The sequence below is a fragment of the Rhopalosiphum maidis genome, chromosome 1 (genome assembly GCF_003676215.2).
Source record: "Rhopalosiphum maidis isolate BTI-1 chromosome 1, ASM367621v3, whole genome shotgun sequence".
NCBI lineage: Eukaryota > Metazoa > Arthropoda > Insecta > Hemiptera > Aphididae > Rhopalosiphum > Rhopalosiphum maidis.
In genome coordinates, this window is record NC_040877.1 from 48,238,458 (window position 1) to 48,266,234 (window position 27,777).

The window sequence follows — 27,777 nt, forward strand, 5'->3', positions numbered from 1 at the left end:
TGATGATTTATTAAAGAAGAAAATAAATTGGTTTTTCAATAATCTTAAGTTGGCATTATTCTAATAATAAGTGGGTAAGAACCTACAATACAATATTATACCGTTATAATATTATTAAGAATATTAATGAAATTGTGTTTTTCCAATTGGGTGATTTTTTAATTCAATTATTGGTTCTGTTACGTAATAATACACTGTTAGATATAATTGAATATCTTTGTGGAAAAAGTTGTGTAAGCGATAAAATGTTTGCATAATATCGTCTAGTATATCTATCATGTTATATAACACTTTTAAAAATGTTTATAATTTTTTTTATTGTTTGAATTATTGTAGATTTAATCCACAGATTTTTTACTGGTCGAAATTGCTAAACCGAGAGTACCTATAACTTATTAAATAATTGGATCCAAGCCCTAAATTGTTTGAAAGTATATTTATATAATATTTTATTAATGCTTGTTTATTTTATTCATATACCATTTAATTTTTTAGTCATTCTATTATTATTGTTATTGTTATTATTAGTTTGGTTGTAAGGTGTATGTGTGTGCGTGGGACAAGGATTTTAGCGTGAACGCGCCCTTCTTAAAACTCAGAAAAGCTTCATTGGCATGACAGTGTAATCGCCTATTCCGCACACAAACAGTTCAGCTATCAGAGAGACACGAATACACGATTCGTTGTAGCAATTTCAAATAAAATTTTTTTCCTTCGTTTTTATAAATTCAAATAAATACAATGCCAAGTGGACGTCCTTTGTGGCAGGTAAAATTAATTATTAATTATTTTATGATAATTGAAAACATTTATATTTTTATATAAAATTAACGTTCTTAGAGACTTAAAGTTAGTTAATAATTTGGTATGATAAAAAGGATGTTATATTATTACACAACGGATTTATACATTTTAACGACACATTTAATTTACTATTAAGTAGTTAATAAGGGTTCAATTTAAAAATTATATAGGAATACAATAGTAGTCTTAATTATTATAAGTATTTAACTTATAAGTTTATTTTGGTTTTAAAGATTTTCAAACAATATATGATTATTGTTAATTTTTATAGAATTTCAGTAAACTTTCGTTTAAAAGTCTGTTTTTATTATTAAATTAGTTTTTTTTTTTTATTTAGGTTTTGTTAGGTTTAAGCACGTATTACTATATTCATAGAACGTTATAATCATAATACTCACATATAATATATGTATAATATTGAACTTTTAAAACTATTTTATTTTTAAAATCTTAATATTCTTTTATTATCAATTACCTACCTATTTATTAGTTATATATTATATTAATATGATTTTTAAATAATTCATGAAATAACGCTTATTAGAATAGTGTTATCACGTAGTACATTAAAATATATTACACTTATATTTGTGCAATATGTATTTCATGGAATTAATATTATGTATTATTTTAGGATCAGTATAATAATTCGGAAGTACATAACTTATCATAAAATTAATATTATTATATTATATAATATGTATTCACATCAAAAACACATCTCTAAAATGTTTTAAACTAATTTATTTTCTATACCTACTTGATATATAACAAAAAATGTAAACCCGAATTTGTATAGGATTATGCATTACTGCAGAATACATTAATTTCAAGATGTAAAATATAGGGCTGTATTTCTTTATTGTAAGATATATTACAAATGGTGGAATATAATATGTTATATGATGTTAACCAATGGCTATAATAATAGCAAGGTCGTTTAATTTATGATTAATTTTAATATAAACTTAACGCCTACTATTATTAGTTAAGTTAATAATTTATTCATTATATTGCTAATTTGATCAATTGATGGTTATTAAAAATTGTTGTTTAAAAAAAAGTTATATATATACAAATAGTTAATATAATATTACAAAGACAAATTTTATTTACGTACGAAAATAATCATTCAGTTTTTATAAAATTGTTTTAGTTGTTTAAATAATACTGATTGTAAAGTTATAAAATAATGCTATTGATTACCTTTATAGTATTATGATGATAAAAGTAATATATATATATATATATATATATATATATACATATCAATAATAAATGATGTATAAGTAATGCTAATACTAATTCATTATAAAATATATAAATCCTTGATTAATTATAATAATATTTAAATCATAAATAATTCAACTTAACTTTATTGAATACATAACTTTTATTAAGATGTAGGTAATTAATCTTTATTTCATATTTTCATTTTGACAAATTTATATATATATATATACGTATAAAGTTTTTTTTTTAAATTCAAGGTCACGATCACTAGACTACTTTATCACACACATCAGTCTTTTAGAAACACCATAACATCATCAGAATAGTCATTAGTAGGTAGAGGGGAAAGAGTAGTAGTCAGTTTTTCTGATGTAGACTGGCCATTAACGATCTAAATATAAAAATCAAGCTTTCCTTAATTTAATTCAGTTCAAGGTTTTGTTAAATCGACTTAAGGATAATTTTAGGGTTTTTTTTGTTGTTATCTCAAGTTGTATGTTACTAACAGTGTTTAGGTGTTTACGAACAACCATGATTTAAATAATATTATGTATGGCATGGGAGAAATATAATATAGTTAGTCTCTTAATTTTTATTACACTTGTTGGATAAAAATAATGTTTTAATTCAAATAAACGTATTACGCGGTGTAACCTGAGGTAATGCAATACAGTCCAAACATTGATTTATGTGACTACCTGATATATATAAAGATGCAAGTATGTATGTGTGCCAATTGAATGTATTCAATGCATTTTTATTTCGATATTATTGGATTTTATTTATATGAAATAAATAAACCTTTGGTTGGCAAAGAATCAAATACGTATGTAACGTATATATTACGTGTCTCGTTGAAGGCCCTCTACAAAGAAAAGGGGGTTCGGGTTTTATTAAACGTTTCCCAAATAGAACTTGGATCTCAGTCAATTTTTGATAACCATTAAAAATATGATTTAAAAGTTTTTGATTATGTGTGACTGTTTACTATAAAAAGAATAATGACAATAAAAAAGATGTTTAATAAGAAATGACGTATAATTCACAATGTACCAATCTTATTCATATACCCATAAGATGTAACTTAAAACGATCATCAAACCATTTTATACTATTTTTGTGTTAGGTGCCTACTTACCCTACATAGGTAGGTAATATAAAATATGTTGTGTCATCATCAGTTTTATTTCAGTCAAATGCTTTTGGAAGAACTTTTTTTATGAAACTATATGTACGATTTTTTTAAAAATATTTTTGCAGAAATGTAATTGATTTTAAATAATTTTTTTAACCATAAATACTTGTACACAATTATATACAAATTCGTCACTTTGATATACATTCCTTGTTCAGGCTTGGTTCAAATATTTAAACACACCTAGGCAAACTTGAGTTTTGCCACCCCTTATATATAAATACTACATCAAATCTATAATACAAAAAATAAATGCCGCCTCTGAAAAATTCCGCCCTAGGCGTGGACCTATGTTGCTTTACTATTATTTTGTTATTAGGTATATATTTATATTAATATTACGTATGATAAAAACTGATTTCTCAAATGAAATAAATATGATTTATAACTGATTTTTTATTCAACAAATTCTTTTCGACTTTTTCAATGAACCATCAACTGTGTTAATACTGTTAATTAGAATTTGAATATAATATTGTATCAGTGAAATTATTAATGTTTATTTTTTTTTAAGTGAGAATTATTTAGTAAAATATGTTTATCATATGTTTACATTTGTATTTTCCTTAACATCCTAGTTTGATCCTTTGAGACGAGACATATTAAGGAGTGCTTCGACATTTTTAATTTCTATAGATTAGTATTATAAAAAGTACTCGCGTTAATTAAAATTTTTAAATACAATTGTATTTATTGTAATATACTTCTTTTAAAAATGTAACAAATAATATATTGTTTATAATTAAGTTTAATTGACAACAAATCAACAGTAAAACTTTAAAAATAATAATGATAAAAATTAAAAATGATCCAGAAAGTTGCAAATGGAATTTATAGGTATAACTTAAAAAAATATATTTTTGATATTTTGCAGTAATTCACAAATTATTTAGTTTATATTTTATAGACTTATTTAATATTCATGACGTAGTAATTTTTAAAACCATTTTGAACAAATTTAACATATATAAGATTTAGAATTATAGAAGATTTCTTTAAGTTTTTATTTTGTTTTTAAGTTCACATTAGAAATACTTTTAATTTATTAGTATGTTTATTTAGTTTTATAATAAGATAAGAACTACATTATTTTGAATAAATTATAATATAATTATATTTACTTTAATCTTAAAACATATAATGCAACTAGCATTGGTTAGGTATTATTTTATGTTTTTATCTGTATTGACGTTGATTTTACATGGTAACAGCTACTATAAGGTCGGCAAATCTAACCTTGGTATGATATTTTATTTCTCTGTACCATTTACGTATAAGAATATTAGATCCCTATATGGTAGTAAATATACTAACCTCTACTAAACCTGCTTGTTTTTTATCGAAATGGAAAATTAGTATTTTAATCCTTTCTAAAAAAAAAAAAAAAAAAAAAAAAATAAAAACAGCAGTTTAATATTATTATAATATTCAATATATTTTTACATACCACAGTAAAAATATGAATACTTACCCAAACTTAAAAAATAGTTAATGAAATAGTAATAGGAATGCGTATATATGCCTACTCATAATTGAGTATGAACATGTTCAGAGGGGCCTATTATCTTCTTGAAGAATAAAAAAAAAGATTTATTGAAATCGTATTGATTAATATGGCTATTTGATTTTAGGTTGCCGGTAAAAGAGACCTGGATCAAGAAGTAGAAGCACAACAATGGATTGAAGCCGTGACTGGTGAAAAGTTTGCACCGGGTAAATATATATTATATTATACTGCAACAATTGATCACGATAAACATAACCTGTTCGTGTTTGATCATTTTTATAGGTTTGCCATTTGAGCTAGCACTTAGGGACGGAGTTTTATTATGCAAGTTGATGAACAAATTGGCACCGGGTATTATACCCAAAATTAACACTTCAGGTGGCGATTATAAAATGATGGACAACATTAGCCAGTACGTATAATAATATTACAATATCGTGTACTCAATGATTTTCTATTGGTCACAAAATAAATAATATTTCCTTGTACGTAATCGGATCAACGAGAATGTTCCATAGATTATTTAAAATTATTTAGTACTTCTACCGACGTACACATTGGTATATTAAAAATGATTAATTTATTGTTTTACTATTTTATGTTATTATTGAAAATGCGTTTTAATTAAAACACAAATTCAAAATAGGTATTTCCTTGTATAAATATTCGACGAGAATTTTTAAAATGGCATCATGTATTATGTAACATAATATAGGTACACGAAAATCATAGTATTATCTGTTTGATCTTTTGTTACAAGCGTACAAGTGTTCAAACATTTGTAAAACTCTATTTTTAATATACCTAAGTCTATGAATCTCCAATTTAATTTATTATTATTCTCTCCGACGTTTCCGTAGTTTATTTAATACGTTATAGTCATATGATTTAATTTTTTATTTATCTTGCGATAAAAATTGATGGCATATTTTTTTATATGTTTGACATAGTTACGGTATAGTTATAGTTGTGTATTTATTAAGATGAAATATGTGATTTTTCATACAAAACTATTATAGTGATTAATATTTATTTATATCGATACCATTTTTTAGTTACCTACTTTAGCAGAGTAATTATAAAACGGTGGGAGATGGATTATGAAAAAAAATCGTAAAGACTAAAATATTAGGTACATTGAGAATTTGACAAATAGCATTAAAAATCGTTAAGGACAGCTAAAAATCATCAAATAATGAATAAGTTATGTAGGTTATTGATCTTTTATCAATAGTTATATATTAATATATATTGAGGTTAGATTGTCAGACTAAGGATTTTGTGTTTATGCACTATGTGTTTTTAGTATTCTTATTCTAAAATGTACATCTAAAAATAGAAATATAATATTTTAGTAATAATGTATTTTTATTTTATAATAATTTCAAGATTAAAACATAATTTTTATTTTAAGTAGGTATACGGAGTAGGGTTAGGTTATGAACAGATATCAACAGTAGGTTTATTTAATCATTAAATGTGGAAGTCAGCCTTGTTATTATTAATTTTTTTTTAAATATTGAATACGAATTTAAAATATTAACACTTAATTATTATTCGGTCATTATTCAAATCGATTGATTAACTATATGGTATATCAACAAATTCTGTAAACGTAATGGCTATGACTTAAGTATCCACAAATTTGTCTTATATCATAAATATTAGATGTTTTTAAACAATATAATGTATAATTTATATTATACACATAATATTACATATATACAGTGTATCACGGAGAAATGAAAATGTTGCATTAAAATAACATTTGAATGTGTTAGATCATTGTAATACGCTTTGTATATTCTTAAATATAATAAACATGTATATATTTATATTGTACGATGATGAGCGTTAATATTTATTAAATTTATCGTACGTATTTTGTAGGTTTCAAAAGGCTTGCATTAAATACGGTGTCCCAGACGTCGATCTATTCCAATCAGTTGACTTGTTTGAACAAAAGAATATATACAGAGTGACCATGACGATATTTGCCATCGGCAGGACGGTAAGAAACTATAGATATATTCAAAAATAGATAAATATGGCCGGGGGCAACATTGTTAGAAAAAGATATAATTCATCTTAGTCCATCTCTGTCAATTTATGGCGAAATATTGAAAGAAGTTTCACCACAAAGATATATAACTACATTTTTAGAAAAATATGGCATACACTTTAAGTTCTATAACTTGTACGAGTATATGTGTTGGCGTCTTTTTCTAATAATGTTGAGGCACTTGAAGGGATATGGGGGATGCACGGTGACCGGGAATGGCATTTATACCGATCGATGGTTACAGGCGTACAAACACCCAGAGTGGAGAGGCCCATTCTTGGGACCAAGGCCGTCAGAGGAGAACAAGCGCGAATGGACTGAAATGCAATTGCGGGCTGGAGAGGGCGTCATCGGATTGCAAGCCGGCCAAAACAAGGGTGCCACGCAAGCTGGCCAGAACTTCGGGGCTACAAGAAAGATCTTGCTCGGAAAATGAGCGTACACGCCACACTTGCAATTGCTATACGTTTTAATTATTTAATATTGATCTAACATTATTATTTGTATGCGTTTTTGTTAATATTGCTGTGGGTCACGTGTACAACGATAATATTATACCATTTGTTTCGCTATCGATGTTGTCAAGAGAGAAGATGGACAAATTGTATTTATAATTTAATAAATAATATAAATGAAAAATAATTATTATTATGTAATACAACATACTCAATGCTCTTATAGAATCTGAGCATCACTACAACTTTATTGCAACAATATAAGTACAAAAGTCGTAACAGCCAACGACAGCACACTACATATATTCATTATGTGTTGAGGTAAAAGAATACAATTTTTAATGGAAAACAATATACATATTACATAGTTTAAATATCTAAAACTGTTTAGATTAAAAAAATAAATTGTAATGTTGACACGGAAAATAATATAAGTGTTTTCGTTGTGACAAATATAATAATATTATTACTATATTATAATACGTTAAAAGGTTTTGTATATTATTTTAGTTATCCAAATTTACATTATAATATTATGATTTAAATGTCTTTACTGAAATCGTACTGGTTAACTACGGGCCGACTACATACAACACATGCATACATTAAAAATAATTATACACTTAAATTAAGTTTCAACAATAAAATTTGGAAATAATAATTCCTAAAAATAATATTATTGTTGCCGGATACGTCATGTGTACTAGAATATACGCGTGCATTAATAAAATTTATTTAATAACGTTGTATATTATATTACATTAGAAATGTTTGTGTGATAATTACTTTGGGTGCAATATCATTGAAATATGAAAAATTCTATTATTATTTTACAATATTAGTAGACAAATCTAAAGTAACAAATTATGAAATTTATAAAAGCAAAATAATTTTACGTTACTTTTATTCATTTATTCTACTTTAACTATTTTTATTTATTTTGATCTCCGTTTAGGTTTTTATAAATTCTAATCAAAATGGACATATTTTGAACAGAAAAACAAATTGACTAGCCAAAAAGCACCAAAATGTGTTTCTAAAAATTGGCATATTATATCTATAATATAATATATATTAAATATATCATATATTATTTTGAGCATTTTATGAAATGTAATAATACTTTTGTTGTGAAAATAAAAACAGAACGGCATGAATGTTTATATAATACTAAGGTAACATCTGAAACTCAAATCTATTGATTGTCACTCAATGTCAAAAACTGTATGTCTACTTGAAGATGTATTATTAGTAAGTTTTTTTATTTCGATACCTTATTATGTGTATTATTATCATGTTTCAATAACACTTAAAAATGTCCTAAGTATAACCATATCAATTTGGACGACGATATGGTTTATAGTACAGTTTGTACAATATACGTAGATATAATGTTGTGTTATCATGCCCTTGTATATCTAAAAAAAAAAACCAACTCTGCTTGTAACTAAGTAAATAAATATTTGATAAGATCCCATATCTAAAGCGGTAATGCGCCCCAAATTATGTACATCGCAGATGATTATTGCTGTACTTTTAATCTGTAGATAGTGGGTAATAATAATAATAATAAAATACGTTTTGGAGCAATTAATATTTTAGTTTCGAGCAGCAACCAAAATCAGTTATACGATTAGTCAGAACCGTCCTTCTTCTGGTCATTGGTGATCTTTTTGTTTCGATTTGCTTCCAGTATGAGATCGGCGACCGGTGTGGTAGAAGGGGCCAGTGGTTTGGCCGGCACAGGTGTCGTTTGAATTTTAGCCGCAGAGGTCGTGGTCCCCGGCGGGGGTGTGGCTGTAGTCACAGTAGGTTTTACCGTTGTCGCCGTTGAAGTTGTTAGTGACTTGGCCGTTGTCACCGGTGTAGTTGTCAGCGACTTGGCCGTTGTCACCGGTGCAGTTGTCAGCGACTTGGCAGTTGTTACCGGTGAAGTGAAAGTGGCGGGCGATGTCGACGATTTGGAAGTTGTAGAAGAAGTCGCTTGCACGAGTTTGACAGTTGTGGGTGTTACGATAGTGGTTGTGGTGGCGGCGGTAGTGGAGGTAGTGATGGGAGTAGTTGTGGTCTTGGACGGTTTCGAAGTGGCTGTTGTAGTCGGGCTGCTGGTTGTTGATGTTTTAGATGCTATTGTCGCTGAGGTTGGAGTCATTGGGGTGATTGATGCAGACTTTGTCGAAGTTAGAGTAGTTATTGCTGACGCGGAATAAGTGGTGGTTCGTGCGGTCGTACGTTCGGTCGTCGCATTTGATCCGCGTGCCGTCGTGACTTTTGTTGTCGTTGGTTTTGTTGTTGAGCCACCGATGACCGACGGCTTGCCGTTTCTCATTGTATTCATTTGGGCCATTTTGGCCATTGTCCCGGCATCGGTATTGACAGTATCTTTTAATGGCACAGAGTCGCGATCAACCGAGTCGGGTCCGCTGTCACTCGTCCTGTGCTTGGAAGTGGAATCCTTATCTTTTTCGTTTTTCTTGTTGGGTTTTTTCATGTTGCGTACCACATTTCCCGTCGATTTCACAGGCGTTCGTTTGATTTTCGTTGGGATCGTCGCAATCCTTGGTTTCGACAGCACTTCCTCCGCTTCTGTTGATCGAGTCGCCGCAGGTGTTCCATCCGTTGTTACGTCTCCGGTAATAGAAGTGGTGACGGCATAAGTTGACGGTTTCTGATAAGGGGTACTCAACGTAGTCGGTATAACGACTGTTTTCTCCGTTGTAGGCGGTTCACAGTGGTTGTTGCACTTACATGGGTTGTTGTTATCAACGGGAAAGTCTAAACGAAAAATCGATAAAAAAAAATATTTAATATAAGGGTGTTGTATTATATCGTTGTTGGTCATATGAACGTGTACCGTTGGAATCGTTAGTTATCCAGTCTGCAATTTGCATATCCGTCAAACCTTCGGCCAACGGGTTCTGTTCTTCGTCTACGTGGAATAATTTATAAGAGCTCTGGTCCGGCCTGGATACGGCGTACACTTTTGCTACCGCCTGTCGTAAACCGGTCACTTTTTGAATACTCTTGGCCGTATAAGATACGCAAACGACACAACTACTTTTTACCTGCAATTAAAATGATGTGAAATCAGTTTCGATCAATACACAATTAGTCAAAAATTATGTTAGAAAGTGTACCTTAGCAAAGACAAACCAAATATGATTCGAATGCGAGTCGTGATGAACATCTGATACGCTAGCAGATGAAATCTTGTCAAAGTAGTACCCCGAGAAGAGTTTTACTTCTAGTCTTATAGCATCTTCCGACTCGTTGTTCATTCTAAAAAATAGATAATAAAAGATAAATAAAACAATATTAAGTCATTTTTTTCGAATAATTGTGTATAGGTACCTAAAACATGTTTTCAGTCTTAATGTTATTGCATGACCGTATATTTCATCTGTAAAACCTTTACTTGGTTGAATAACGTCAGTAACTCCTGACCACAGATCAAATAATTTTTTATCGTTTTCTGCAGTAGTATAAGTAGAATACAAAACTCTTCCCTAAAAATAAATAAATATTCATTAAATAATATCTATTTCTTGTCTTTAATTAAAGGCAAAATAAATATAAAAATAAAATCTTCTTTTTTAAAATTTGATTACAAACATTTAAAAATAACTTAAATTTTAAATTATTATTTTAAACCAAAATTGTATAATTATCTATATCTGTGAATATAGTTTTTACGTATAATGTTATAATTATAATTATTGGGTAACAAAAACACTATAAAGATTATATATTGGTTATACTCATATAATATATTTTATAGTTCCGTCTAGATTTAATAAATTACAGTAGAAGCTGTTTATAAGGATCACTTTTGGACCATTAACCGATTGTTTCTAATATGCGATTGGTTTTATTTATTATAAAAAAAAAAATGTGTAATTCAAAAATTATATCTGTTATGAAAACAATGAATTATTTTATAATATAAAACATATTATTATCTTTTGTACAATATGTATCTATTGATATATGTTTTTTTAAGTTGTACATGATCAAATTTGTTAATTAAATAGTGAAATTAATCTACTTCTATAAAAAAATACGTAATTGTTCCGGTTTTTTATAAGGATACCCAATTTGGCATGCGGTCGTGAACGTGTTTAAGCCTATTCCATCCGTCATATCTACAAATTTTCTTTTTCAATTAGGTACCACTTTAATTTGTATGAAAAACATTTAATCAAGCTGTAGTATCACATAAACTAATTTTTAAAAGAAAATCGTATGACTTAAACAAGTCGCAATTTCTTATCACGAACTTAAATCTTGGAATTTAGAAATTTTTATGTTTTTAGAAAAACAAAACAGTGAATAGCATATTAGACACTGTACTAAATGATAAAGAACAGTAAAAATAAATAAAATTAATTGGGCAAATGGAATTCAGTATCGATTTGTAACGACAGTAAAGATAAAATAATTATACTATGGTAGTAATATAGTAATACTTTGGCCCTTATTGTTTTAAATACCCGATATGTTGTTTCAATAATCCGATTGATTTTAAATGTTTTAATATACGGCCGGTATGTTCCTAGACATTTTACTTCAATAATGAAACGTATCAATATCATAATAAGCGGCTTCTACTGTATGTATATTTTAATCATAATAATAGATTATTAATTATTCATTGTAAAATACTGGGATAATAATTTATAAATTAGGCTTACCAAACATTTAAAAATAATTAAAACTATTAATAAATTCATATAAGAAAAAAATGAATAATTAATAAACTGTAAACTGTATTATAGGCCATTGACATAATAATATTATAAGAGTTATTTTTTATTAATATAAAAATGTTTAAATTTAGTTTATAAAAATATTAAATCTATTGGTTTTTAGATGCAAAAAAGATTAAGTAGTGAGTACATTTATTTTAAGAAAAGTAAAGACAACATTTTTTGGTTTACGGAAATTTAGTTTTAATGTTATTTAAAACTAAAATTTAAATATAAATATTATATTTATTTTATTGTATTAAGATATTGAAAGTAAAAAGTACGTACTTGTATTGTTGAGCATCCAGCTCCAGTGGCATAGACGAAAACTTTTGTCGGTAAAGAAGGTAGATGTAAGTATTGTGATTTTGTACTCGGGTCAAGTTCTAACGTATCGGTCAATTCCATGCCGGAAGTAGCCAGGGAAATTGTTAATTTCCGGTGAGGATCCGATCCAATTTTATCATACATAGCAAATGCTTTTACAGCTAGATACGCTAACTATAATGGAAAAAATAATAATTAACCACGTGATATGTTTTTAAATTCCACACTGTGATAAGTACATACCTCTGGATATATATCCAAGATTTTAGTTCTGTAGTATAAATAACGGACTATAGGTTCGGATGATTTCAATTCTCGTTTTGCCGAATAGATCATTAAACAATACAATGAAGCTTTGAATTCGTCAATCGAAACTGTAATATAGTATACAAATTTTAATAAGTTTTTTGTAGTCAAAGACTCAAATCTATTATATAATCACTCACTGTTTTCACCTTTTTTTTGCGGGACTACGTCATCGTACCAATCGGACGTAGGATGCACTTTAGGCCATCCAAATTCGCTCTCTTGATTTGTTGATAGAGATTGTAATTTTGTTAGTGCTTTTTTGGTAAAATAGCTATTTGAAATCATTAGGGCATAAGTTGTTATAGCCAGTGGATATGGTTTGACAATATTATCTAAATGTTGTTCAAGATATGATTTGGTGTGATTTGCAATTTTCGAATCAATCTGTTAAAATTAAGTTTAAAAAAAAATATATATATATAGTTATTTGATATTTTTATGTATTAATATTAATAAATTTAAGATAGTTTTTTTTAGATATCATATTAATTTCTGGTTTTACACATACTTCAGATTCTATTCCCAATTCCATTAGAGTGGCCAAAGTATCAGCGGCGCATATTATTTGGTTTATTTCAATGTCAGTTTGACCAACAACAGTTGAAAAATCTTCGAAAACCTGTTTTTGGATCCACGTTTTTAGACCTTTGATTAGATCTGAATCTACACCAACGTGAGACTGACTTCTCCATAATATTTCGAGTACCCGAATATCACACCTAAAGATTTATAAGAATATAATATAGTTTATATCAAGTTTAATGATTAATTTTATAATTTACCAGTAACATGGTACATTTGGGTGATCTCCGAACGAGCCATCTGTATTCTGGTACGAAAGAAGTACTGGTATACTTTTCGATAATAAATCTACCAATGACTTTTCTTCAGTGCCGTTATTGTTGTGCTCTGACATGAGTAGAGGGGTGAAAGTTGAAAGGAACGATACCAAACTAAACGAATAATATAGGTTCAATATAAATGTGGTGTTCAGAAATATATTTTGCGTTTTTTTTATACCTTGTCGAAAATTTAGGCTCATTCTGAACGAAAAATGGAAAATTAAGACCCCCGGTTACGACTAACGAGCCAGATTCGGACCCCGATATCATCGTATTGGGTGTTTCTAAATGCAGTACTTGTGAGAAGCCAGCTTCGTCGTTGTAATTCCACACTCTAAACTGCCCTGTAGTACCAAGAATAGTGGCGAAACCGATATGGTTTATTTTTATTTTTTTGTCCATATTCCATTTCAGCAATGGATACTGATGGATTTCCTGACCGTAACCAAATGCTAACACTCCTTTCTCCCAGCTGATCCAAAACGTACGTGGCTCTTCTTCAGACAAAATTCCGGGCGTGTTTCGACTTGTTAAATGTACACCATTTCCTAAAATTTAAAAGAACAACCATTTATTGATATGAGTTATTGCGGTCATTTAATGATTGATCAATTAAATTTTCGAAAAATTGTATTCACCATGTTTTCCGCGACCTATCCACGAAATCGTGTTGTCCAAGTCACCTAGTACAATCTGGTACATTAATGTTGTCGGTTTGCGTTCTTGACTTAACAAAATATGAGCACTTTTTTTCGCTTGTATTTCGAATACAATACCGTCTCGGTTTTTAGGTGCATTTATGTGTTGGTATCGGAAATCCGACGTCGTTGACACAATGAGTTGCTCTATAGATCGATTAAAAAATTAGCAAAGGGCCGTTATAATAAAATATTTAAAAACAAAATTATAGTTGTTACCGTTGGCACAAAAATAAGCGTTGTCGGTGGTTTGATGTTGAATGCCTTCTGGATGTACGTAGATGGGTACGGACTTAACGACGATACTGGCAGTTGAATTGCTCAATTCAGGTACTTCTGGTTTTTTATTATCATTTATTATATGACACTTTTCGCTCACATAACCCGAAATATCCACTGTAAAATTATGGTTTTAAATATTTATAATTTTTTACCTATCATAAGGCGAATTTTTACTGTATAATATTAATATTGTATATACAATTGAATGAAATAAATTACATTTTTTCGATGGAAACGTTTGGTTTAATTACCGGTAAGATTTTTTAATCCTTCTTTCAATGCTGTAATTCTAACGATTAACGATGTGGCACCGTAAGCCCCTAATCTCATTTTTTCTGCAACAAACGGCTGATTGGAACTACTAAATACAGCTCCTTCACTCAATGACAAGAGTGCATTCACCTACATTAAAACGTTTTTATTATTACTATAAATGGTTACCAAAATGTGGTTATGTTCAAAATATTCATATTAAATGTATATATAGGTATGTATCTTACGTCCATGCAAGAATTGACATTATTAGCAACGTAAATATCTGTTTGGACGGTTTCGCCGACATTTAACTCAACTGGCGTACGAACATCGACTTCCAAAGTGCTAGTGACTTTGATGTCTAATGTGTCTGTTATTTTAAGTCCGGTACTACCAACAGCCAACATGCGCAATTTCCAATGGCCAGCTGTGTACGGTGCATGAATTTTCATACCCTTTTTCATAACATTGCTCCTGTTACGTTAAAGTAAAATATTAAACTATTAAATATTAAAAATTGTTCTGTAAAAAAATATATTGTCACTCAAAATAAAATTTTACAGATACTCAATATATATAATATATATTTTTTTTATGATTTATTAGTGTCAATTCACCATAATAAATATTATGAATAATTTATAATGGTGTATTCTTCGTAAACAGAGTTGGAAAAATACATTTTTATAATATTAATCATATAATAATAAATATATGTATAATATATTTATCATACTATTAATAATAATAATATTTTTTTACTACTACCCTGTTGATAAGATTGTACTAAATATTTTATTCAATCTTTCTAAGTTCACTTGAGTGGCAGTTGTGTACGGCAACATTAATCGCGGCCATCTGGTTATTCTCGAAAGCATTTTAAACTTAAAAATGTCTCTAATGAAAGTTTTCCTAGCATCTTATCCTAATACTGACTGCAGTGGTTTTAAACACTTTACAAACAACAATTTATATTTTACTCTTAGGATGTTGGAACATTATTTTTTTTTGTTACTTTTTATGCATTTAAAATTAATAAAAGAACATTTTTCATAATACTTGAGTAGAGATAGTGTGTATAGTGTATACTGTATATAGATACTAAATCCAGTTTTTGTATATCAAATCATTTTTTAATAATGTTGATATTACTTTTTTTTAAATAGTCATTATTTAAACTAAAATTCTATATAATTTTCTAATTATTAAAGAATACAAAATAAAAATCATAAAGTACGCTATAAATTTATATATGAAGAATTCCAAGTATAAAATTTTATGTCACATATGATTTTAAGCATTTTTGATGTTCTGCATTATTTCATTATTTTGGTACTACTAATATGTTTTAAATTTGATTTATTTTGATTTTTCAATAAATCTCGTAGTTTGAATGAAAATAGTAGAACCATTAATTTTGTGAACTGATAAACATAATACCCATATTTCATATTAGTACATTCAATCAATAATTTCGTTCAAGTTGAATTATTTATTTTTTTTTTTTAATAATTTACTTATTGATTATTAATTATATATAGGTTAATTTTATATTTTTATAAGGTAAGTAAATTGAATAGTAAAAATAATAATTTAATTTTCATGCTATTTTTTGTGTATTATTATTTTAAATTTTTTTAGTTCATATTATTGTGAATATTTCAGTATTTTTTAGTGATAAAATCCCAAACATATATTACACTCAGTTAAATATATTTTGTATTCAAAATTTTTTTTATAATAATCACTCACGTAAAGTTTACGCATTTCCATGTCCACAGTTGATCCATCGAAAATGTATCCAAAAAGCTATGATGTCTTGGATATAGATCACTTTGTCTGGAAGTCGTCACTTTTCCATCCAATCGTTTTTCAAGGAATAACAATCCGGATTCAAGAAGGTCAGTGTCATCGTCCATATTCCTATTATACAGGATTTTACGTAAATAAGAATACATTTTAACAGTGATCTATGATTGTAAGACTGACCTTAATGGAGATATGTTTTCCGTCCCTCTACCTCCAATTAAGCATACCAATGAGTTTTCTTCGGCCATTAAATTTAGTTCCATCAATTCTTCCGGGTACCAATTATTTTTATTATCCTTCAAGCTAATTTTCACCTAATTTAAACCAGCCTCTTTAGATTATAATTGTTTATAATTTTATATTTTACATTAAATAAAATTTTACCTTTGGATCAGTTTGTTTGACGTTGAAACTAATTACATCGTTTATTGTTTCTCCTTTTTCGGTGGTATAGTAAACTAATAAATGACTAGTGGGTGCCATCACGGGGTCTACGTTGAATCTATATTACAACAAATCAAATAAATGAGTATGTGTTAGATTGATTTTATTTTTACGGGACAAAAAGCGACATACGTTAAATTGAATCGACAAATATCCACTTGGTCCATAATTTTTGTCATATGGACCACTGGCTTATATTTTTGCCAAATAGCTACGTGCCCTTCAGTGGTCACGACATAGTTAACGTATCGGTTGCATGGGCACGATGATAGCACAACCACTTCTGCTTCTTCATTAGCCTAACCATCATATGGTGTAACCGAAAAGTATTTTATTAGTTTATATTGCCATTTATAAAAGTTAAAACAACTATAATTATCGCATTAATTCAGTAATTATTTATTACCATTAAAGTGTGTTCTACTCCTTCGACCAATAAATAACAATCTGATGTTGAGTTCCATTTCTGTATAAACTCTTTAGCTAATACGTAATGTCCTTCGATTTCTTTACCTTCAACGGATACCAATTCAGCCTGTTTTAAATTTAAAGCAATATATTATTTTAATATAAGGTTATTTTATTTTTATTAAAAATCTTTTTATAGATCACTGGACCTCATTGAGATAAATTATGTGGAGGCCCAGGGTTATCTATATTTTAACATGTTTATATTTCATACTTAGTGTTTACAATTAAAAATTTAATATACTGATACAAGATAAAAATAAATTAACATATGGGTAGTATATAAAAATTTAACAAAAATTTGATTAAAATAACAGTATATAAATTTAAGTAAGTTTGTGAACCAAACACAATAATTAATATAATTATAATATCATAATAATTAATGAGTTTTCGTATATTTTGTTTTTTACTTATCAATATTTTTAGATAAAACATTTATTTTTTTATATATTATTTTGGAACTAAACGTAATTAAATTAACATGTATTAAATAGAAAAACTTTTTTCAGTTGTAAATTAATTCAGCAATATTGTGTATGGTAAAATGTATAATATTAAAGCGTTTAAAAACTAAAAATAATAAACAAATCATAAAAATAAATAATTAATAATACTTCAGTTTTTTTATTTGCTTACTTGAAGTACGATTATTTCATTGTCAGATAACATAGCTGGGACAACAAATGTTCCTTCACCTTGAATTATTTCAACGTCTTGACTATATATTGTAGTTGAGTTGTCAAATACCTTAACACGGACTCGAAGATTCTTTTCTGAACTCATAGCTTCAACCTGTGAATATATAAAATACTTGTAAAATTAAAAATAAAATGCAAATTGTGTTATTTGACCTACAATCTCTTTAATTAAAATACAAATTATGGAGTTTAATCAATTTTCATTAAATGTTTTTGGGATAATATGCGCTTATTTTCTATTTTTAGCAGTTTTATTCAAAATGAAATCATGTATACAATCAAAATAGAAAAGTATATTGATAATACTAACTTTTCCGAGGAATGGTAATCCAGGCTTGTATTTGTGTCTCATTTCATGTCCAAATCGTAACTCTACGAAGTGTTCTTCGGTTATCGTCTGTTCCCGTTTTGGAGGATCAGTGGAACCTCTTGCATTACTCACGTTCACTGCCGTCTTAAATGTCACCCCTTCGGAGGTGACCTCGACAGTCCATTCTCCAACGACAGCCAACTCGGACAACATAAAACTGAACGGAGTGTTGTGGGTCGAAGGGACATCGTCCCAAAGTGCGACACGTGTGCCTTTGGGATTTTTGATGTAAACGTCCATAGTGACATCTTCAGCGATTCGAAGGTAATGGTCCAGTGGCAAGAGCCAAAATTCAACTAAAAATAAGAAGTTAATATAAAATAAATTAAAACACGTGCTTGATACGTATAATAAAATATGACGCAACACGCAAACTTAGAATTGTATTAGACATTTGAACATTTCTATACTAAATATCTAAATGAAAGAATACTTTTTCTCTATATATATTGTTATTGATTCATAATTTTTATTGTTAAATAAATTATTCATTAAATATTTATTTTAGTTTAAAAAAAATGCTAATAATTATTTTTAGAAATATTGTCGTCTTGTTTGAAGATTTAAACGTCTAATATTATTTTACGGAATTTGAAGTAAATGAAATAAAAATAAATAAAGAAACTAATTTAAATTCTCTTATTTAAGTTTATATTTAAATGTTTTTAGTGAAATAATATGTGTTTATGGTTAATTTAAGGTTATATAAAACGATTTTTATGTTATCACACGACTGCAGTGTCAGTAATGAATAAGATGTCTTAATACGTTCATATATTTTATTTACCTATTTAATTTTATCTCGGAAGTCAGAATTTCTTCTACTCCATCTCCCCTTTTTAGTATAATTTTAGCTATATTTAGATTCATACTTTAATTTAGATTTATGATTTTTTTATTTTTTTTTTTTTTTAGTGGCGGCACATTATTTAAAGTATTATGAAGGTTGAAGTTTTTAAAATATTGGTTTTTTTTTATCATATTCAAGTAAACTAGCATTAATAGCCTATAAATTTTAGCTGAAATTAGTTGCAACATTTATTATATTATATTGGTAATTAATTTTTATAGCCTTATATCATTTAATAATTAATATATTTAATATTAAAATATTTTATGTTAATTTAGAAATAAAAATTACATAATTATGTAAACATTTAAAAAAATGAAAAAGTTTTTAAAGTATTGAATCATGGTACCCTGAATAATAGGCACATTTTTTTTCTACATAAAATTTATTTTTTATTAAATTTGTTCTATCAAAAAGTTTATACACAATTTGCACGGTTTAACTATGGCATAAGCTTACTTTATATTGAAATAACTCTAAGACATTTGTCTTGAATAAAACAGAATATAATTAATTATATGAACTTTGTTACTGATTAGTACATTTAAAGTTGTTAAAGATACCGTGCGTGTACTTACGAAACTTGTTTATTACATTAATGTACAAACCAGTCTATAAAATTAGTAATATATAGTGAATACTCAGAACACAGAATATGTGTACAAAATACATACATGAAATATAAAATAACTATTCAATGTAAAATATCATTATACGCTCTTTTTTGTATTTATTTTTATGTTCCAATACGTATGGTATCTATATTCATTATTATTATATTAATTAGTTACCGACAATTACATTGTCATACACAAATTGAAATATTGAATACCACAATGATACAAGTCACTTATTTGTAGTTGTTCGTAACTTTTCGTCTTGTTCAGTGAACCAGAACAGATGTATATTGTATGATAATTTATTTGTTACCCTATTTCTTCTGCTATATTGGTAAATATTTATTTTTGAAAGTAAAAATTAAATTCATACATGTTACATAATCCAATAAAGGAAAAACAAAATCAACAAAGAAAAGTAAACACGTTTTATCTTCCGTTTTATTATGGAAGATAATGATCAAGACCCTCAGGACACAGTGTTTTTTAGTCCGTTGTTACATGACCGGTGCGCAGTAACAAGATAAATAAAAAAAAAACTTTTCCAACAAGATTATAATATTTGATATAAACTTACAACAAATTATAAACACTAGTGTGTTTACCTATATATAATAAGTGCCACCTAGAGCAATCACTCTTTTCCTCTCTACTATAGAACCACCTAAAAACAGTTTTAGTCTTCATATGTAATACATGTATGTTTGGTGATTTTAAAATTTAAGTACACTTTATCGTCTAAATTAATTTTTATGCTTAAATTATACATTTATTAAAATTCTGCTTTTTAGCATATAAGTATACTCAAAGTCTAGAGATCACTTTTTAGAATTAATAGTTAAACTACTATTTAATATAGGTATTATTAAGATTTTTATTAAACTTATATTATGTAAAATACATATTGTACTGTTTTATGCGCGATTACAAAATATAAATGCTAATTCATGTTTTAGAAAAACGGACAGGTACTATGACTGGATTTTTTTTTTTAATGTTCTTTGTACCTACCGTTGATTTTCGTGTCATCTTCTATAAGTATACGTATAATTAATGGTGAAGTTCAGAACGACTAAATTCCAGAAAAACAACTCTTATATGTATTAATATTATTGCTTAAAATATTTTAACCTAATAAAATATTTAATTAGTGGGCTGCATCATTTCTGATCTGACAAAACGCGTCACTTTATTTCCCGAGGATTACGAGCCGATCCGTGATGGTGATGTGACGCGTTAAGGTAAGACGCATAAAATGTCAATTATATTAATCACAGATTCCTTGACAACGAATACATACATTTCTACAATAATTGAATTGGCGTATTGTTGTTGTATTATAAAATGCGTCTAAATTTAAGAATTCAAGTATAATAATAACTTAACAGTGATTTAACGTGCAAAATAACTGTGAGTCGATTTCTAGAATAATATACTATAAGTCAATAAATAACATGAAGTTTTATAATGTGTTTATCAATTTAGAAACTGCATTTTTATATTATAATGACGCATAACTATACACTATGCATTGTTTTTTTAAAATTTAAACTAAACGTTGGTAAAATAGACACATTCCTTCAATCAATTTTTATTTGAGGTTTATTATATCAAATAGGATTTAATACCAAATCAATATGATAAACTTTTTTTAAGCCAGTTCTTAATTCAGTAATCCCACAAAATAAAGTTTTAATAAATTTGAGTAGATAGAGAATTAAAAATAATCTATTTTATTTCTTCTTAGTAAACTTAGAGTGAATTTCGATACGTATATGCTTATTATGTAAGAAATCAAGTGATATTTTTTACTATAAAAGTATGTTTTGTATATATTTTACACAGGATATTTTTATGATAGTAGTAAACTCCTTTATCACTTTTATTTGCTTTCATAAATTTCCATAAGCCTATTAATTCTATTTTTAATTAAATCTATATCTTTAGCTATGATGTTTACAAAAAATAAATTAGGTATAGAATGTTATTTTATCTATAAAATTTAATAATAAATTTTAATTAGTTAACATGTTTTATTTTACTAATTATTAGTTTTTTTATGTTTTAATTTACATTTAGTGAATAAGTTATGCTTATACTATATAATTTTCATCATAGCATAATACATTAATAAATATAGGTCATTCTAGACTCTAGTATGACATTTCATATAATTACGAACAAAATAAATGCATTATCTCTTTGAATTAAATTTAAAATTATCCGTATGGTAATTAATCATACAAATACCTACACTGAAAAAAAATACATTTAGTAAAAAGTTATAATAAAACTATAAAATTTCTTTTACCATTCTCCTATATAATTTAAATTGACGAAATTTGTAGAATCTGAAAATGTGTATAATGGATTTATATGCATTGTCCTGATAAATTCTATTGATATTATAATGCAGGTATTGTTAATTTATATTATTTTTATGACCAGAATACTTTATCTTTATGTAATTATGCTGCAGTGCCATTTATATGTTTTTTCATGTATGATAGAATAACATATTTTTGAATTACACCGTCAAATGTGGTAATAACTTAGGTCAGAGTTTATAACTTATAAGTAATGGTCAGCATATGATTTAATTAAGAGATAGACCTGAAAGCTAATTTTTGAATTTGAATAGAATATTCAGTTGAATACAATTAAAGTTGATAAAAGATAAAAAAATAAACGTTTCCATTAAACCCATTAAAATCGGGCACACGCATAGCGTTCTCATTTGTTTAGGGCTTATACAATTGGCACCCCACGGGTATAGGACAAACAAATGTCAGATGCTTTTGAACACTGTGCCCGGGACCAGCTCTTATTTACAAAAGCAGCTTTAATAATCTTTAAGGCTATTCATAATATCCGTTTGCTGTTTTCTTTATTTAACATGGTAAACGTTTTTGTTTTTATATCTGGGAATCGAGCCAAAAGCGAGAGAGACGGTCACGTGAATGATTATTCGAATCCAAATAAACAGTGGATTATATCAAGATCCTACGAGGAATTTAACAAAAACATTATGGTTTGAAAAAATATTTATTCCTTTCTTTTAGATTTCAGTAGTTACTTCTGTGTAACATAATTCGTATGATTTAACTGGATGTTATAAAAGAAGGTCAAAATGTGAAAAAAAAAAATATATTTAACTCCGTGTGAAATTTATAATACGTTGAGATAGGGATTTTACAAATATATACACACAATATGTACTTCAGGATAGAAATTATCTAAAGAGTGTTTTGTTAAAGTATGTGTATTGTGTAGGGTTATTTAAAGTTATTTTGTTTTACTTAGAATATGTTGCGAGCGATTTCACATTTTTATTTTCAAACGTATTATTATGTTGTACAAAGCTTCTACATTGTTATTACGGACATATTTTTTTAGTGTTTCACCAAAAACTAGTCTTTGATTAATAAAATATTAAAAAAACATTCGTATAATACATAATACTGTACTTTAATTGTTGTTCCTATTATAAAAAGTTAATTTATATGTGTTACAAGCACATGTGATTTGATATTATTTTGATAATTTTAATAATACTTTTTTTTTCTTAAGAATATAACTAGTTTGTTTTTTATTTTTTATTTAGTTTGACGATTGAACGCAACGATGGTTTTTCAACGAATTTCCTTACTATATTTTAATTTTAAATTAAAATAAACGATTATCTCTGTGGTAAAAAAAAAAAAAAAACTAAATTATTATTGAGATTACAATGATACAAACTAAATTTATTATGCGTTTACTATTTTACTTAACGGAAAGGTAACTATTTTTTTTTTATACACATCGACGATGCATTATTCATTCCTATCAGAATTTAAAATAGGTTAGAAACTACTGTACCAAAACGAACACGGGTATTTTACCGATATCTAGAAAATAATTATTATCAGTGCGTTTTAATATGCCAGGTGTTAAATATTAGTATCCGTTTAATATTTTTATTGTAACACAAAACTATAGGGTTTAAGCACTGTATGGGTACGTCGTGGAAATAAAACTGAAAAATTCATAATTTACGCATCTCTAATTGGCTAGAAGTTATAAAATGATTTAGGTCTGGTATAATATACGTATAAGTCTATTATTTAAGTTATTAATTGCCCAGGTATCATGATTAAATCGTGTGTGTTTTTATAACAGTTAGATGAATGTCTGGTCGAGAAAGATAAAAACGTAATGATATATTATTAATAATATGTCACTCACTGGTCTCGCCGGGCTTGTAGAACTTGCTGGAAGTCTGCACGACCACGTCGCGCACCGATCCGACCAACCGCAACCTGGACGTGGTCTGAAGCGTGCAGTTTGTCGTACCGTTCACGCAGTCTGTTAGCGTTTGCAGGTAACACGTGTCAGGCGTCTGCGTGGGCACCGTCAGTGGAATGATTCCATCGCCTATAACATGCAAACGTCACAATGCTAATGAAGATCGTGTTGTATTTCTTATAAGTAATATATAGCCCAATATATTGACGAAATCGGCGGCGATCTTTAAGACGTTTATTATTTGATTTTTTTTCTTGCGATAATACCTACTATTATTCTCATCAAGTTCAAAACTCACTAATATCAAAAGATCTAATAGTCTCATTGATACAACCATATTATAATAATCTAGAAAAAAAAACAAGTGTTCACAGGAATACCCATCTCCATCGGAAATAAGTATAATATAATATTTTTCATATTTTCGTATTTTTTCACACTGCATAATATAAAAAAATATTGCTGACGGGTTATATACTCAGTAGCGAAACCTGATTTTCTTCAACATGAAAGTGTCTACATTTCATTGAATGTTCTGAACGTTGTGTAGGGTTCTTCACAGTAGTTGTTGTGCTATCATTTTCGCCATCGTAATGCGAATCATTGCAAATCGTTACTATATGAAAATGTATCTATGGTATACCCTAGATTAAATAATAAATCATTTTATACGGTTCGAGGCGGAGTGTTCAATCTCGGTCACTCGCCTCTCCTCGGTCACATCACTGTATTTACTTATGAGTTTACGTTGCGGTCGCTTATTCGGCGAGACTACCAATGGCCCGTTTCAACCGTACCCGACAACATCATGTAATGTTACTGTTGGGCTTAATGCATAGAATCGGGAAGAATAAATAACCACGTGTAATGGATAGAATTGAACTATTGAAACTGAGTTAATTGAATTGTACGTCATACACTCATACTACTATTCGTTCTATCACTGTACGGTATGTCTAAATTCAATATTTACCCATTGATCGCCATTGATAATAACCGAGAGTTTAAGACATATTCTTACGTAGAATTATGTGTATAATATTATAAAATACAGTTAAATACGCGAGTAGGCTTAAATGAAAAAGACGTAAAGACAGGTACGAAAATTAACAAAATTTAAGCACATATAAATTGTAAGCGGGCAAAAAATAATTTTCGAACAGATTACAGTTCCAAGTACTATAATTGTTGTATAGTATTTACAAAGCCTACACTTATCTCGGTTGAGCTGATTATGCGAGGACTTTTTGAACTCTTTGTACTTTAAGGAGTTCGAATACATCGATCGACGTTCAGGTTCAATTTTTGGTTAAAAAACGGTTCTAATGTTTGATAATATTTAGTCTTATTACTGTTACACACTATTGAAGTTGTTTTGTTACATGTCTATCTGTTAAAATTTAATTTATTTTCAATTCAATATCAATTTTATTTTATTTTTTTTATTAAAATCGCAATTTATTACTATGGTTGAGTATCGAATACCTTAAAACTTCAGACTTTTGGAAATTCAAATAATTTGAATGCAAATTTTGTAGTTTTAGTTTCTAAAAATTTAAGTTTTACCCATCAATATAATAATATACATAATATATCGGTAGATATTATTTCCGAACTAGTTTAAATGCGTAGTATGGACTGTTGTTTAGGTAGTGAAAATATAACCACGAACGGTTACAATTCAAAACACAGTTACTTGTTCAATATCATTTTGTTTTAAAGTTCATATACCTAACAATTTCGAAAATCCAGTACACAAAAATATGGTGTTTCGCCGTGGCTGAATATTTTCCACGATTTCAATATTGTTCATAATATAAAACAACAATGTGAACATAATTCATTTACAGGAGAGAATTTTATTAACTTGGAACAATACGTTCGTAGAAATCTACTATAATTCACGTGCATACTTATATTTACCAACGACAAACATAATACGACCGATCGCTAATCCGACGTAAAAATATAAACCTATTAGTATAATATCAGTCTGGTATTATTGTACACGCTTAGTATAATATTATGTTATATAAAATTGACGGCAGCGGAAAAGGCGAACGCGACGGATTAAGTCGTGGTAGCGCGAAAACTTTCTCCGCGATTCCGTTTTCCAAACCGCGTTTAACCGGTGCGCCTCGCGAGACGTCGCTGCACCGAACGTTTTATATAACTCTAAGGATTAATATAATATCCGGCCCCGTCGCCGTTGTTGATCCCGACCAACCTATCGACCAGAAAAAAAAAAAAAAAAACAAAAAAGAGTATTCCCACGGCGGCGGGTGGCACGCGCGAACTAATCATAAAGTTTCTCTCAAAACAAATCTCTCTCCTCCTGTGCACCTCCTCTCTCTCTCTCTCTCGGGGCTGGAGCGAACGGATGGGTATATGCGGCAGAGAGACGGTAGGCGAATAAGGATCGGCGGCGTTTTGACGTCTGACAAACTCTCGTGAGTGTAAGTTTAACTATCCGTGCCAATTGGGCGTAAAGCGCTTTTTGTCATTAATTTCCCGGGCGCGCGGCGGTGGCATACGACCATATTATATATATATGTACATATATTTGTACATTATATCGAAACACCTCTCTCTCTCTCTCTCTTCCTCCCTTACCCTCATTCTCTTTTGCACTAACTCTCTCACACACTATTCGTATGCGCGTATAGGTATCGAAGGTTTTGTGTGTGTGTGTGTGTGTGCATTTATACGAAGTATCGTCGTCGCCGACGTCTTTTCGGCGTTTTAGGGTTTGTACTATACGTACAATCATTGATCATTAATCCCGTTCGTCTTTTCAGCGGTCTATCGTTTCGCACCGGCCGCCACTATACGCGGTAGTTGACAAACACACACTCATACATACCCGATATAATGTCAACCCCCGCGAACGGGGTTGTAAATTATAAATCGCACTGCGTGCGGTCTGTACGATATCCGGGCAATATACATCATATACAGCGGTTATATTGAATATGTATCGCGAGAAATACGTAGGTAGGTACGCTATTCGTCGTATTATAATACGTTTGCATTATGGCGTAGTGTTCAAAACTTACAGTTTGGTTCATTATATTATTATTATTATTATTACGTACAAGTGCAGTTATGACTGGGAGACGGAGAAAAAGTATATATGGTGTGCGCGCAGTGCGGGAAACGCGGTACCTCGAACAACGGGTAGCGTGAGCGGAAGGGGTGAGCGGTAGTCGGAGTAATGACGAGTGGTAGCACACACTATAATGCTGTATATGCGTGAGAGGTTATATTATAATAATATCACAGTTGTACGCGAGCCAAGAACAAAAGGAATACGAGGACCACGCGAGCACTTCAAGACACGCGAGCAATTCGAATAATATAATATATTGTTATTATTACGTGTGTATTGTATGATATAATATGATGTGCACGTATATGTGTATGTAATAAGACGGAGAGTGCATAACGAAATGACGATATTCGACCTTTACGCTCGTCCGTTTACTATACATCGCTGTTCACTCTGTCCTGAGCATTA

At 28.7% G+C, this 27,777-nt stretch overlaps 2 protein-coding genes across 3 annotated transcripts in view; one reads left to right on the forward strand and one right to left on the reverse strand.

Annotated features, from left to right (window-relative positions):
- Positions 1 to 611: 611 nt before the first annotated feature.
- On the forward strand, positions 612 to 7,449 carry LOC113550521 (muscle-specific protein 20-like). Its single transcript, XM_026952411.1, has 5 exons — positions 612 to 768; positions 4,864 to 4,945; positions 5,022 to 5,151; positions 6,630 to 6,750; positions 7,046 to 7,449. The coding sequence occupies exons 1-5, from the start codon at positions 742 to 744 to the stop codon at positions 7,235 to 7,237; spliced, it is 552 nt and encodes a 183-aa protein (XP_026808212.1). The 5' UTR covers positions 612 to 741; the 3' UTR covers positions 7,238 to 7,449.
- Positions 7,450 to 7,688: 239 nt separating this feature from the next.
- LOC113550519 (C3 and PZP-like alpha-2-macroglobulin domain-containing protein 8) overlaps positions 7,689 to 27,777 on the reverse strand; it is a 139,781-nt gene continuing 119,692 nt past the window's right edge. The window contains exons 4-25 of one of the 2 annotated variants that reach the window (XM_026952410.1): positions 24,201 to 24,389; positions 18,447 to 18,802; positions 18,075 to 18,230; positions 17,374 to 17,502; positions 17,100 to 17,266; positions 16,908 to 17,025; positions 16,704 to 16,837; positions 16,467 to 16,637; positions 14,960 to 15,188; positions 14,711 to 14,861; positions 14,397 to 14,573; positions 14,118 to 14,324; positions 13,658 to 14,027; positions 13,420 to 13,590; positions 13,146 to 13,356; positions 12,784 to 13,021; positions 12,572 to 12,702; positions 12,290 to 12,502; positions 10,608 to 10,762; positions 10,394 to 10,535; positions 10,111 to 10,321; positions 7,689 to 10,031 (exon numbers count right to left, since the gene is read on the reverse strand). In XM_026952410.1, the coding sequence (XP_026808211.1) occupies positions 8,890 to 10,031; positions 10,111 to 10,321; positions 10,394 to 10,535; positions 10,608 to 10,762; positions 12,290 to 12,502; positions 12,572 to 12,702; positions 12,784 to 13,021; positions 13,146 to 13,356; positions 13,420 to 13,590; positions 13,658 to 14,027; positions 14,118 to 14,324; positions 14,397 to 14,573; positions 14,711 to 14,861; positions 14,960 to 15,188; positions 16,467 to 16,637; positions 16,704 to 16,837; positions 16,908 to 17,025; positions 17,100 to 17,266; positions 17,374 to 17,502; positions 18,075 to 18,230; positions 18,447 to 18,802; positions 24,201 to 24,389 (5,168 nt within the window). In that variant the 3' untranslated portion in view covers positions 7,689 to 8,889. Of the gene's footprint in view, positions 10,032 to 10,110; positions 10,322 to 10,393; positions 10,536 to 10,607; positions 10,763 to 12,289; positions 12,503 to 12,571; positions 12,703 to 12,774; positions 13,022 to 13,145; positions 13,357 to 13,419; positions 13,591 to 13,657; positions 14,028 to 14,117; positions 14,325 to 14,396; positions 14,574 to 14,710; positions 14,862 to 14,959; positions 15,189 to 16,466; positions 16,638 to 16,703; positions 16,838 to 16,907; positions 17,026 to 17,099; positions 17,267 to 17,373; positions 17,503 to 18,074; positions 18,231 to 18,446; positions 18,803 to 24,200; positions 24,390 to 27,777 lie in introns of both variants that reach the window. The other variant, XM_026952409.1, reaches the window with a different exon arrangement.